General features: G+C 36.8%; 1 protein-coding gene across 1 annotated transcript in view; it reads right to left on the reverse strand.

Annotated features, from left to right (window-relative positions):
* Nucleotides 1-376: 376 nt before the first annotated feature.
* LOC149811385 (uncharacterized protein At2g33490-like) overlaps nucleotides 377-12554 on the reverse strand; it is a 99920-nt gene continuing 87742 nt past the window's right edge. Inside the window, exons 10-11 of the mRNA XM_089993328.1 lie at nucleotides 1308-2331; nucleotides 377-612 (exon numbers count right to left, since the gene is read on the reverse strand). Of these exons, the coding sequence (XP_089849454.1) occupies nucleotides 608-612; nucleotides 1308-2331 (1029 nt within the window). The 3' untranslated portion in view covers nucleotides 377-607. The remainder of the gene's footprint in view (nucleotides 613-1307; nucleotides 2332-12554) is intronic.

Consider the following 12554-nt stretch of genomic DNA (forward strand, 5'->3'; position numbering starts at 1 on the left):
AATTCTCAACAGGTTAGGCTTGCCGGCAAGAGTTGTAACCATGAGAACATATTCCGGGATCGGAGCGCACAGATTCTCAAATTTCACAGTTTTAGCACTAGGCCTTCAGAGTCTCTGCATAACATAGAACACAATCCAAGTAAACCCTTGTGTCAACCGCACACAGATGCTGTAACATTTTGCCAACCAAATGCTTGCTGCTTCTCTGCTACAAACTCGAAGAAATATTGGTTTCCCAAATTAGCAGGTATATTGCAGATGCATGGCAAGCCCCTTACTCCCTCTTGATCATTTGCTGTGTTTAACATCTGAACTTGTTTTGGGATGGAACCGAAACAGAGAGTTCATTGGAAAACTTTAAACACGAGCCTTCTCATTTGAAAAAAAAATGAGCTATTCTCATTTCTTACTAATCCGGTACCTTACATACACCACCACTTACAGACCTCATTATTTTTAATATCGATTCATTACTTGACAGAATTAATAGCCTACAGCAGTGGAAAGACCAAATGTGGATGGTAAATAGGTTATTTACAGGGGGATCTTGCTCAACCCTCATGCTTCAGGCAAAGGGCATGAATACCAGCTGCTTTGCACGGGCGGATCATTCTGCACCAAAGACAGAAACAAGTACATTTTCTCAATCGGAGATGACTACGGTTACTGAAATTTAGTAACTGCCAATGCAAAAGATTTATAAAACTATAATGTTCAAGTAGCAGCATGTTCCAATAAAACTATCACGCAAAAGGCATGCCAATTCAAAAGCTGTTAATTTTTTTACTAAAGAAAAGTTTGCACCAATTTACAGCACAATGGAAGAGTTCTACTCAAAGCATCAGTCCAAATCTATTTACTCTTCAACATTTTGAAACTGAATTCAGATCGGTCAGTTTTTTCCAAGGCACACTTCAAAAGATGTAATACAACCGAAGCAACATTACCATCCAAGTGGCATGGAATCCCTACCGCATCACCCCAAGGGTTGCCTTTATTTGTCTGGAATTGAATTAGATGTGTACCGTGTGTGTGTGTGTGTGTGTGTGTGTGTGTGTGTGTGTGTGTGTGTGTGTGTGTGACCTAATGAAACAGGCGTAGTAAATTTAGTTACAATGTCTAGTTTCAACAAGAAAACTAAATTTAATGAAATAGCAACTCTATTGGGTAATAGTTGTGAAACTATGCTGAATTCATAGGAAAAGGGAAACAAAACAATAAAAAAAATAAAGAATTTGAACATCATGTGAATAAACACTTTTGCAGTAACAAGCATAGAAAAACAAAAATGAGAGAATCCAATTTACCTGCGGTTTTAGTGACCATTCCTGTGGTAGCCGGTGTGGTTCGGCTGTTCGGAAATGCAATTGGTGTCAAAGGAGGTGAAGAAACCTCCACACTCAAGTCCACAGGAGGAGGTTCTAGGTAGTTAGACAATTGTGCTCTCTGACCACCTCTTGAAGGTATTGAGAAACTGCGTGGCATTATCCCAGGAGGTCTAGGTAATGGAGATGCTGTGGGTGTTTTCTTCACCGAATATTTCTCTGCTAAAGAACGTTGTTGACTTCTAGAAACCAAAGGGGCAGAATGGGCAACCAAGCTGGTTTTAGATGAAACATCATTCTTGGCTAAGCCTCCAGGTGGTCTTGGAAGCTCATGGAGCTCACTTATTTTTGATGAAGACATAAGAGGAGGTGAAGAAGATGGAGATATTTTGGAGGATAAGGGTCGCTGAGATACTGGGATCCGTGTAAACATTCCAGATACTAACACAGGTTGCTCAAGAGAGGCTGTAGGACCACCAGCAGATGGAATGGGCTTACTTGACCAAGGCTTACCTGTCAATGGGCCTGAGAAGGCTAGCCGTTTGGCTTTTTTATTATCAGAAAAAATTCTCCAATCAGATGTGTGCAGTGAAACCCCCTCCCCTAAATGAACAGAGGCTCGAGCAGTGACGTTATTTGTATTGCTCTCTTTCAGTACTGAATGTGATTTTGACAAGTGCAGTGTTCCTGATGTTTGGTCGGTTCCATAATCTCCTGGCTGCTTTTTCGGTGCTAAGGGTAACGAATGGTATAACACATTTGTTTGCCCATTTACATTAAGCTGTCTTCCAGGAACTCTACCGGTGAACATAGTATTTTTGGCATCACCAGGAGTCGGCAGCACATATGTGTTAAATTTCCTTTCTGTTGATGGCTTTATGTCTCTCAAATCTTCAGCAGTATCAATCTTCTTATCATAATATGCTAGAATGGGTGCCGAGTGGCGACCATCCTTAGACTCACCGATCACTGGAATAGAATCTCTCTGGACTTTTTCTAGATTTCCCTACAAAAAGGTTTAAAAGAGGAAAAGAGAAAGAAATAAGTTTCGAAGTTTCAGTAACCATATCATTACAGAGCTACAAACTCAGAGAAGAAATGTTAGATAAACAGAAGTGTAACATGGAAAAGGGATCAAACTTTTTAAAAGACAACATGAATGATATAACCCAAAGTTGAACCTTCTAGAACACTAGTAGCAGCCGTGATGAATGTTAAACTAACCAATGTCAAGAATAAAGCATGCACACAAGCACACAAACAAAAAAAGCTAATTTTCCTTGATGAATCCAGATTTTAACATTTGTAAACCAAACTACACTAGTTAAGAATAGAACTTGCAAGACTTTTGAAGAACACAAAACATACTGCTGAAAGCGAGTTCCAGTTAAGGAAATCAGCTTCAAACTTGTAGGCTCAAGAATTTAAGCTTTCAGTAACATGATCTAGACTTAGACTGAAATGAAACAAGATGTATACAATTACAATGCCAACAAAGGGCTACACAAGTGCACGCTTACAATATGATCACTAAGGATCAATAACAACCTTACATAAGAGAGATAAAATCACAAAGAACACAATGAGAATAACAGGCTTTTGTATTTCACTATTATGCTTTTAAAAGCATATATAAAAAGGTAACAAAGTGCTCTATTTATAGAGGTTGAACAAGAGTTACCGGAAGGGCCTAGGTAAAAGGGGAAGCGTGAGGGGAAGCGTCCCCCTTTTTTGGGAAGTGCGCTTCCCATTTATGGGAAGCACGCTTCCCTCGCGCTTCCCCCGCGCTTCCCCATTTTTTCTTTTTCTTTTTTTTCCGCTTCCAGTTCGCTTCCTAGGTCGCTTCCGAGATGGTTCGGAATTTTCTTCTAAATAGTCCCACACTTCCACGCTTCCTAAATTTTTGAAAGTGCCTCGCTTCCCGCTTCCGCTTCCTCGATTGGTAACTCTGGGTTGAACACACACAACTAAGGAGGAAAGGAGGCAGACCAACTAGTGGTTGGACTGCTTCCCAACAGTCCTTTACAAGATTCAAAAACAAAAGAAAAATAAAAATAAAAAAAAGACAACTAAAATACTATAAGGTCCCTAGCTATGTCACACGGACTCGGCCAGGGGGTCGACGCATCCTCGTCGACACGCCCCGACACGGCGACTTCGGACACGGTCAACCAAGTGTCGGACTCAGTCAACGCACCGGGGCCGAGTCCGTCCACATTTTGGACTTGGTCAACTTTGACGGAGTCAATTTTTGTCCATTTTTAAGGCAAAAAAAATAAAAAAAATCATTTTTTTTATATTTTTTAATATATATATATATATATATATATATAGTCCTGTCCCTAATGGGCACAACTTTGACCGAGTCTTATATATATATATATATATATATATATATATATATATATATATATATAGCTGTGTCCCCGTGTCCAAATTTTTTGAAATTGCGCCGCACCCGTGTCGCACCCGCACCCATGTGACATAGGTCCCTAGTGACCAATATTTATAAAAAGACCAAAATGCCCCTGATATATATATATATAGAATTTTAACATCCCTCCCCTCAAACTAATGGTGAGATCACTGAAAGTTTATTAAGAATAAACAAAAATGTGGTAGACAAAGAGCTTTGGTAAAGAAATCCACAATCTGAAACTCAGACTAAAGTCATTGAATATATGGTAATTCAATCGTCCCCTTCAAGTATTCTTCTTGAATATAGTGACAATCAATCTCGATATGTTTTGTTCGTTCATAAAATGTATGATTGATGGCTATATATACGACACTTTGTTATCATGGCATAACTTTGAAGGTTTCAAAACATCAACACCCATATCTAAGAGTAAGGATCTCATCCACATGATCTCAGTTGTTGTAGTCATCGCTCTATATTTTGTTGTTTTTTACATCTTCAAGAAATGAGGGAATCACCTACAAACACACAAAAACTCGTAGTTGAGTGACGGTTATTGAGATCTCCTCTCCAATCAGAATCAATATAAGCAATAAGATTTAAAGATGATAAAACGGATAAGAATGGTCATTTATATATAGTTTTCTTGATGTATCGAATTATTCTTAAGCATTGTTATTAAAAGCGTGCCTCAAGGCGCAAAAAGCGTGTCTCGCCTCAAGGCGAGGACCTTTATGCCTTAAGGAGCAGGTACAAAGCGCAATACCCTTGAGGTGTGCGCCTCAAGGCTTGAGGCGAGGCACACCTCGGACTGAGGCGCACACACCTCGATTTATTTGGTCAAATGAGGGTCAAAACCCTCATTCGACCAAAAAATTAGGGCTTAAACAAAGCCCTACCGACCCCTTTATGTGTTTTTAGTTTTTTTCTCACCTCCTATCTCTCTCTGCCTCCCATCTCCCTCTCGTTTTCGTGCGCGACAGCAGGACCACTGCCGTCGGCGACCTCCTTCTTGCAACAACAGCAGCCCCAAACGCTGGTTAAGGTAGGATCTTGGTATAGTCTTCTTCCTCGTGTTCACATATAATGCATTTACTGGCCACATGAATGTCTCTCTTTTTAAGGTTAAACTGGGTTGTCAAGAGAGATCAACCATGAAAACATGCGAGCTCTAGGGGAAGTCTCAACACTTAATAAGGCATGTTTGGAAACCACTCCATACCAGATCTTGTCTTCAGTGCATCACACCCAGATCTTGTCTTCAGTGCATCACACCCACCCCCAGTCTGCAAGCAAGGCTCTGTTTAAGACATCTAACTTGGTGATGCCTAGTCCACTTCTGTCTATTGGGGAGGTGACCAGTGCTCATTCAACTATCTGCCTTTCCTGGCTTCAGTAACACCATACCAAATAAAGGCCTGCATCAATTCAGAATTACAAATTCCAGTGACATGGGTATTGTTGTATTTTTTAGCAATGTATATAGAAAGAGATCCCCAACCACACCCAATATCCAGAATTGTCTGCCCATCTCTTACATTTGCTCTCTCACAATATGTCTCCAGCATTGCTCTCTCAGCTTCCTCTAATGTGTCAGACTTATTTCTGAAGTAACAGTAGCTGCAAAATACAGTCCATAATATTTCAATTTGTTTAAACCATGGTTGTCAGTTGAGGAAGCAGGAGCGAAAAGCGATACGGGAAGCGGGAGTGGGAAGCGAGGCACTTTCAAAATTTTAGGAAGCGGAAAGCGTGGGACCACTTAGGAGCGAGTCGGGAATCATCTCGAAAGCGACCTAGGAAGCGAGGGTGAAGCAAAAAAATAAAAATAAAAAATACAAAATACAAAAAATTGAAAAAAATTGGGGAAGCGCAAGAGAAGCGAGGGAGAAGCGTGATGGGAAACGCGCTTCCCATTTAAAAGTGGTGCTTCCCCACACGCTTCGGAAGCACGACGTTTCGCGCTTCCGAAGCGCACTTCGGAGAAGCGCACTTCCACTTTTACCTAGGTGCTTCCGGTAACTCTGGTTTAAACTGGGTCAGAAAAACCTGGTATAAGAAAGAACCAAGAGTAGCACACTTCAACAAACAGTTCTCGTGCATTCTTATATTTGGCATTCTTGGGTCCCAGCAAACAAAGTGTTCTATGTTGATTACATGGGATTTCATTTTTCAACTTAGATTTATTTGATTGATTGCATGTTTTCGGTTTTGATGAATTTTTGTATTAAGGATATTGACAGAAATTTATTTATGTTAAGTTCCATAACAGGATATAGATGTATTAAGCCTAATGACAGTTTTGAATTTATGTATTAAGCACATCGACAAAAAGTGATCTATGTGTTAAGTTTCAGGGCAGTTTTGATTCTTTTTAGAAAAGAATAATTCGTTTATTTTTTGTCCACAAGGATGCTTACTGATATTTTATGTTGTAGTTCATGCGCAGATGTACGATGTTTATCTTTTTTTAAATTTTTCTATTTTTTTTAATTCAAGAAAGCATGCAGGTGTAGAAAGTGAAACGATTTTTAATTTAATGACTGCCCATGTTTTATTTTTTAGATACTTACATAGATCAAGTTGTTGCATTAATGTTACTTTTACATGTTAATCTCATATTTTTTCAGTATTGATTTGAGATTTTTTATTTCCTGTTGGTTGTTGCTTCATCAATAAAGTTTTTTTTATTTATTTATAATTTTAGATAATTTTATAGTTTTTTTAAGTTTTTTAAAGTTTTTTTAAGTTTTTTAAAAAAAAAACTTTGAGGCTTACGCCTCGCCTCGAATTTTGGTGGAGCGCCTCGCTACGCCTCAACGTTTTTCACAACACTGTTCTTAACACAACACTCATGTGAACTGATGTAGGCGAATACTGAAACTGATTTGCAATATGTATTGTATGCACAATGTCTGATCTAGTAATAGATAAATACATTAGTGATCCGACAAGTTGCCTACAAGGAGTTGGATCATCTAACATGACTCCATCTTCAGCATATTTTGTATCTGTGATTCCTGATCGCGTAAAAATATAAGCTGCAAACTTAATTTGAGACAAAATGTATCCTCTTGGCGAATATGCTACTTCAATACCTAAAAAATATCTCAAAAAACCATGATCAGACATATTAAAAGATATCTTAAGCAAAATTTTTATTTCTTTAATTTTCTTTTCATCATTCTCAGTGATGATTATATCATCAACATATAAAAGCAAAATAATAAGTGAGGAACCTGTAGATCTTACAAAAAGAACATTGTCAGTATACCAGGATTTAAATCCAAAATTCAGCATAGTTTCACTAAAATGATCATACCATGCTTTAGGAACTTGTTTAAGCCCATATAAAGTCTTTCGAAGGTGAAAAACCAAGAGTTTTTTAATAGTCAGACCGGGGAGATCCATGTAAACTTCTTTACTTAAATTTTCATTTAAGAAGGCATTGTTAACATCTAACTAATATATAGGTCATTTCCTAATGAATGCCATTGCAACTAGAGTCCTAACTGTGGTCATGTGAGCTACTGGAGCAAATGTTTTTTCACAATCTATTTTATATTTTTTAAAATATTTTTTGCAATTAATATTATTTTATATCTTCCTAGGGAACCGTCTTAGTTTTAACTTTAAATACTCGTATGCATCCTATTGTCTTTTTTCCCTTAGGAAGATGTTGGACTTCCCAAGTATGAGCTTTATGTAATGCATTTAATTCTGTTTTCATAGCTTCTATCCATTTTTTTATGTTTTTAGCTTCTTTAGATCTAGATGGTTCATGATATGAATGAATTGCTAGAAAACATGCCCTATAGTTTAGAGAAAATGATTTATAGGAGACAAATCTATTTGAAAGCCTATGTATCCATTTAGATCTTCTAACACTAGATTCTGCAATATTTGTTGGTTGATTATACTTCTCAAAAGCACATGGATGCTCCCCATTATCTCGTCTAGAGTATTGTAAAAGGTTATAAGTTGGTTCTCTTTCTTCACTTAATCTATTATTTGACTCAAAATTATCACTATCATCATTATCAATAATTTCATTATTGGACTTAGGTAACAAATCAAACAAGAAGGCATACTTAGATTCTTCCTTAGGTTTTTCAATACCAAATCTATTTTCATTTTCAAGAAATGTTACATTTTTAGAGACAAAGTTTATCATTTTTTGGATCATAGCATCGATAGCCTTTTTTATTTTCGGCATATCCAAGAAAAACGCATTTCATAGCTTTATAAGAGAGTTTGTTATATTTTTCAAGAAGCACAAAACATTTACATTCGAAGACATTCAATCTTTTCAAATCGAAAAATTTTTTAAAGAGTTTTTCAATTGGAGATTTGTTTTTCAAAGTTTGAGAAGACATTTTATTTATTAAATAGACCGCAATGAGAGCGGTTTTGGCATAAAAAAATTTTACAATTTCTTTTTAAATGAGTATGTCTCTAGTATTTTCAATAATATGATGGTGTTTTCTTTCGGAAATACCATTTTGTTAGGGGGTCCTAGGACAAGATTTTTTGTTTAAAATACCATGAGTTTTTAGATAAGATTGAAACTCATTTGAAATAAACTCTCCTCCTAAGTCAGAGCGGAAGATTTTAATATTTGTTTTAAATTGATTTTTAACAAGATTATAAAAATTTTAAAGCACGAAAAAACTTCGGATTGAGTTTAAGAAAGTAAATCCAAGTATGTCTACTAAAATCATCTATGAATATAACATAGTATAAATAATCACTTTTTGACATAACGGGAGCGGGACCCATACATCCGAATGCACTAATTCAAAGATTTTATTAGTCAAGAAAGTTCTAGATCCAAAAGGGATCATTTGCATTTTTTCAAGTATACAATTTTCACATATAAATTATTTATCAAACAAACAACAACAACAACTACGCCTTCATCCCAAAACAATTGGGGTCAGCGATATGAACCAAAAAGAAATTCATTTTGGGTCTTCCACATGAATCATTTTCCTCCAATCATTTCTATCCAACGCCATGTCCTCGGTGAGGTTCAAAGCATTCATATCCTTTCCTATCATCTCCATCCAAGTCTTCCTAGGCCTACCCCGACCTCTTTTAACTAATATATTTTCCCATTTCTCCAACCTTCTAACTGGAGCATCATTAGGCCTTCGCTGAATATGTCCAAACCACCGTAAACGATTCTCTCGCATCTTATTTTCAATGGGTGCAACACCTACCTTCTTACGTATCTCTTCGTTCCGAATCTTATCTTTTATTGTATTTCCACACATCCATCTAAGCATCCGCATCTCAGCTACACTCATTTTTTGAATATGATGTCTCTTGGCAGCCCAACATTCCGTACCATATAGTAAAGCGGGTCTAATAGTCGTCCTATAAAACTTTCCCTTCAACCGCAATGGCATTCTACGATCGCACAGCACTCCAGTAGCACTTTTCCATTTCATCCACCCAACCTTTATCCTATGATTTACATCTCCATCAATTTCTCCATACTTTTGAATGATGGATCCCAAATATTTGAAATAATCATTCACCGGTATATCTTGCTCACCAAGCTTCACTACACTCCCATCACTACTTCGTTGCTTACTAAACCGACATTCCATATATTCAGTCTTACTCTTACTCAACTTAAAACCTCTAGCTTCCAATGTCTGTCTCCATAATTCTAACTTAGCATTAACCCCAGCTCTAGACTCATCAATCAAAACAATATCATCAGCAAACAACATACACCACGGTACATTTTCTTGAATTGATCTCGTAAGTTCATCCATCACTATCGCAAATAGGAAAGGGCTTAAAGCAGATCCTTGATGTAACCCAACCGTTATCGGAAAATTGGTTGTCACCCCTCCACAAGTGCGGACATTGGTTACTACTCCTTCATACATATCTTTAATTATACTAATGTACTTGAGAGAAACACCTTTCTTCATCATTGTCCACCAGAGAACGTCCCTAGGTACTCTATCGTATGCCTTCTCTAAATCAATAAAAACCATATGCAAATCTTTGTTCATCTCTCTATATCTTTCAATAAGTTGTCTAAGAAGATGTATAGCTTCCATAGTTGATCTTCCAGGCATAAAACCAAATTGATTCTCCGATATCATGACAACCTTCCTCAACCTAGACTCAATCACCCTCTCCCAAAGTTTCATAGTATGACTCATGAGTTTTATACCACGATAGTTTGTGCAATCTTGTATATCACCCTTATTCTTATATAAAGGCACCAAAGTACTCTTCCTCCACTCATTAGGCATCTTATTTGTTCGCCAAATCAAGTTAAAAAGATTTGTCAACCATTCTAAACCTTTCTCTCCCAAGCATTTCCAAGCTTCGATAGGTATACCATCTGGGCCAACTGCCCTTCTTGATTTCATTTTCTTCAAAGCCTCTGCAATTTCTTTCTTTTGAATCTTGCGCATGAAGTCACGATTTATCTCATGAAAAGGAATGGAGAAGTCTCCAAGATCTTGAGCATGACTATCATTAAATAGCTTATCAAAATAATCTTTCCATCTCTCCTTAATCTCCTCATCTTTGACTAAAACCCTTTGCGTTTCATCTTTGATACATCTAACCATACCCAAATCCTTCGATTTCCTATCTCTCATCTTTGCAAGCCTATAAATATCCTTCTCGCCTTCTTTGGTATCCAACTTGTCATAAACCTCCTTATATACCTTAGCCCTCGCGTTTCGAACAACTTTTTTAGCTTCCTTCTTTGCTATCATATACTTCTCCAAATTCTCATTATCACGACTCTTACTTAGATTTCTATAACACTCTCTTTTAACCTTAATAGCTAATTTGACATCCTCGTTCCACCATGATGTATCCTTACCTAGTGGTGCACCGCCTTTAGACTCACCCAATACCTCCTTAGCTACTTTTCTCATACCACCCGCTATCTTATTCCACATTGATTCTGAATCCTCCTCGAGACACCAATCAACTTCCTTAACTACCTGCTCTACAAACATTCCTTGTTTAGCTCCTTTCAGTGCCCACCACTTAATTCTAGGATCTATCCTATGTCTATCCCTTTTGCGGCATTGTCTAATTCTAAGATCTAAAATTAAGACTCTATGTTGTGTAGCTACACTTTCTCCTGGTATAACCTTACAATCGATGCAACAACCCCTATCTCTCTTTCTAAGTAGGAAAAAATCTATTTGACTCGTATTAACCCCACTTTTAAATGTTACTAGGTGAGACTCTCTCTTCCTAAACCAAGTGTTTGCTAAGATCATATCATAGGACAAACAAAATAAATTATTTATCCTTAAAAAAAAAATCAAAAATGAAAAAAAGATGATTTGGATACTTGGTGTAATGAAATGGTGGTCTTCCACAAAGCACGAGAAATCTTCAAAAGAGTGTCTATTGGAGACACTTCAAGCATAACCCATAAAAGGGTAAAAATGGAAAAATACACAAATAAATAAATATTTATTTCTTCAAAAGAAATGCTTAAGAAGCATTGATTTACATGAGGGGATCACCCCTATTTATACAAGAGAAAAGGGAGTAGAGGAGAGCTCTCCCTTGGAGTCGTTGGACCTAGTCCAACAACGCTAATTACAGCTGTTGGAGTGGGTCCAATGACTATAAATCTAGTCAAGTTCTAATTGGAACTTGACTAGATAATTAATTCTAGTTCAAAATAAACTAGATAAAAAGAAAAATTAAAGAAAGAAAGAAAAAATATATTATTATTATTATTTTATTTTATTAATATATATTATATATATTACATGTTACATTTTAATACCCCCCCTCAAACTTATGGTACAATGAGCGAAAGTTTGTTTTAGAGGAAGTGAAATTTGGGAGCAACAAGAGGTTTGGTGAAGAAATCTACCAATTGATATTATGATGTAACATATGGCAGATCAATGGTTCCACATGGGTATTCCTCTCTGACATAATGACAGTCCATTTCAATATGTTTGGTGTGTTCATGAAATGTCCAGTTGCTAGTAATATAGATCACACTTTTGTTGTCACAGCACATTCTTGAAGTTTGTCTTGCTTCAGCTCCTATGTCAGTGAGCAGACGTTTGAGCCAAACTACTTCTATTACCGTGGTAGCCATGGCTCTATATTCAGCTTCGGTGGAGGAGAGAGGGACCTTCTGCTGCATTTTGTATCTCCACGAAATTAAAGATTCAACGAATAAAATACAAAAATCAGTGGTCGAGTGTCTATTATTAGGATCATCTCCCCAATCAGCATCAGTATAGACACTTAAATCTAATGATCATGAAGCAGACAAGAAAATGCCTCGTGAAAGAGAGGCCCTTATGTATCTAATAATACGCAAGATTGCTCGCATGTGAACAGAGGTGGGAGCATGTTAAAATTGGCTAGCTATGTATACATCGTGTGCTATATATGGCCTAGTAATGGAGAGATAGAAAAGTGCTCTGATAAGTTGTCTATAAGAAGTGTGATCATCAAAAGGTTCTCCATCATCAATTCTCATTTTAATGTTGACAACTTCTGGAGTGTCCACTTTCTTATCATCTGTAATTCCAAACCTGGAAACAATAACAAAGGCAAATTTAGATTGAGATATTAAATACCCACGAGGGGAATAAGTAACTTCAATTCCTAAAAAATATCTTAATAAACCTAAATCAATCATTTCAAAATGAGTTTTAAGAAGGTTTTTTATGTTTTCAACTCCTTGTTTGTCGCCTCGAGTGATAATCATGTTATCCACATAGAAAAGAAGAACAATAATTCATGTATCAAAATTTTTAATAAACAAAGCAGTGTCAGTCAAA

This window comes from Nuphar pumila, chromosome 17 (genome assembly GCF_984573655.1).
Source record: "Nuphar pumila chromosome 17, dmNupPumi1.hap1.1, whole genome shotgun sequence".
NCBI classification, from domain to species: Eukaryota; Viridiplantae; Streptophyta; class Magnoliopsida; order Nymphaeales; family Nymphaeaceae; genus Nuphar; species Nuphar pumila.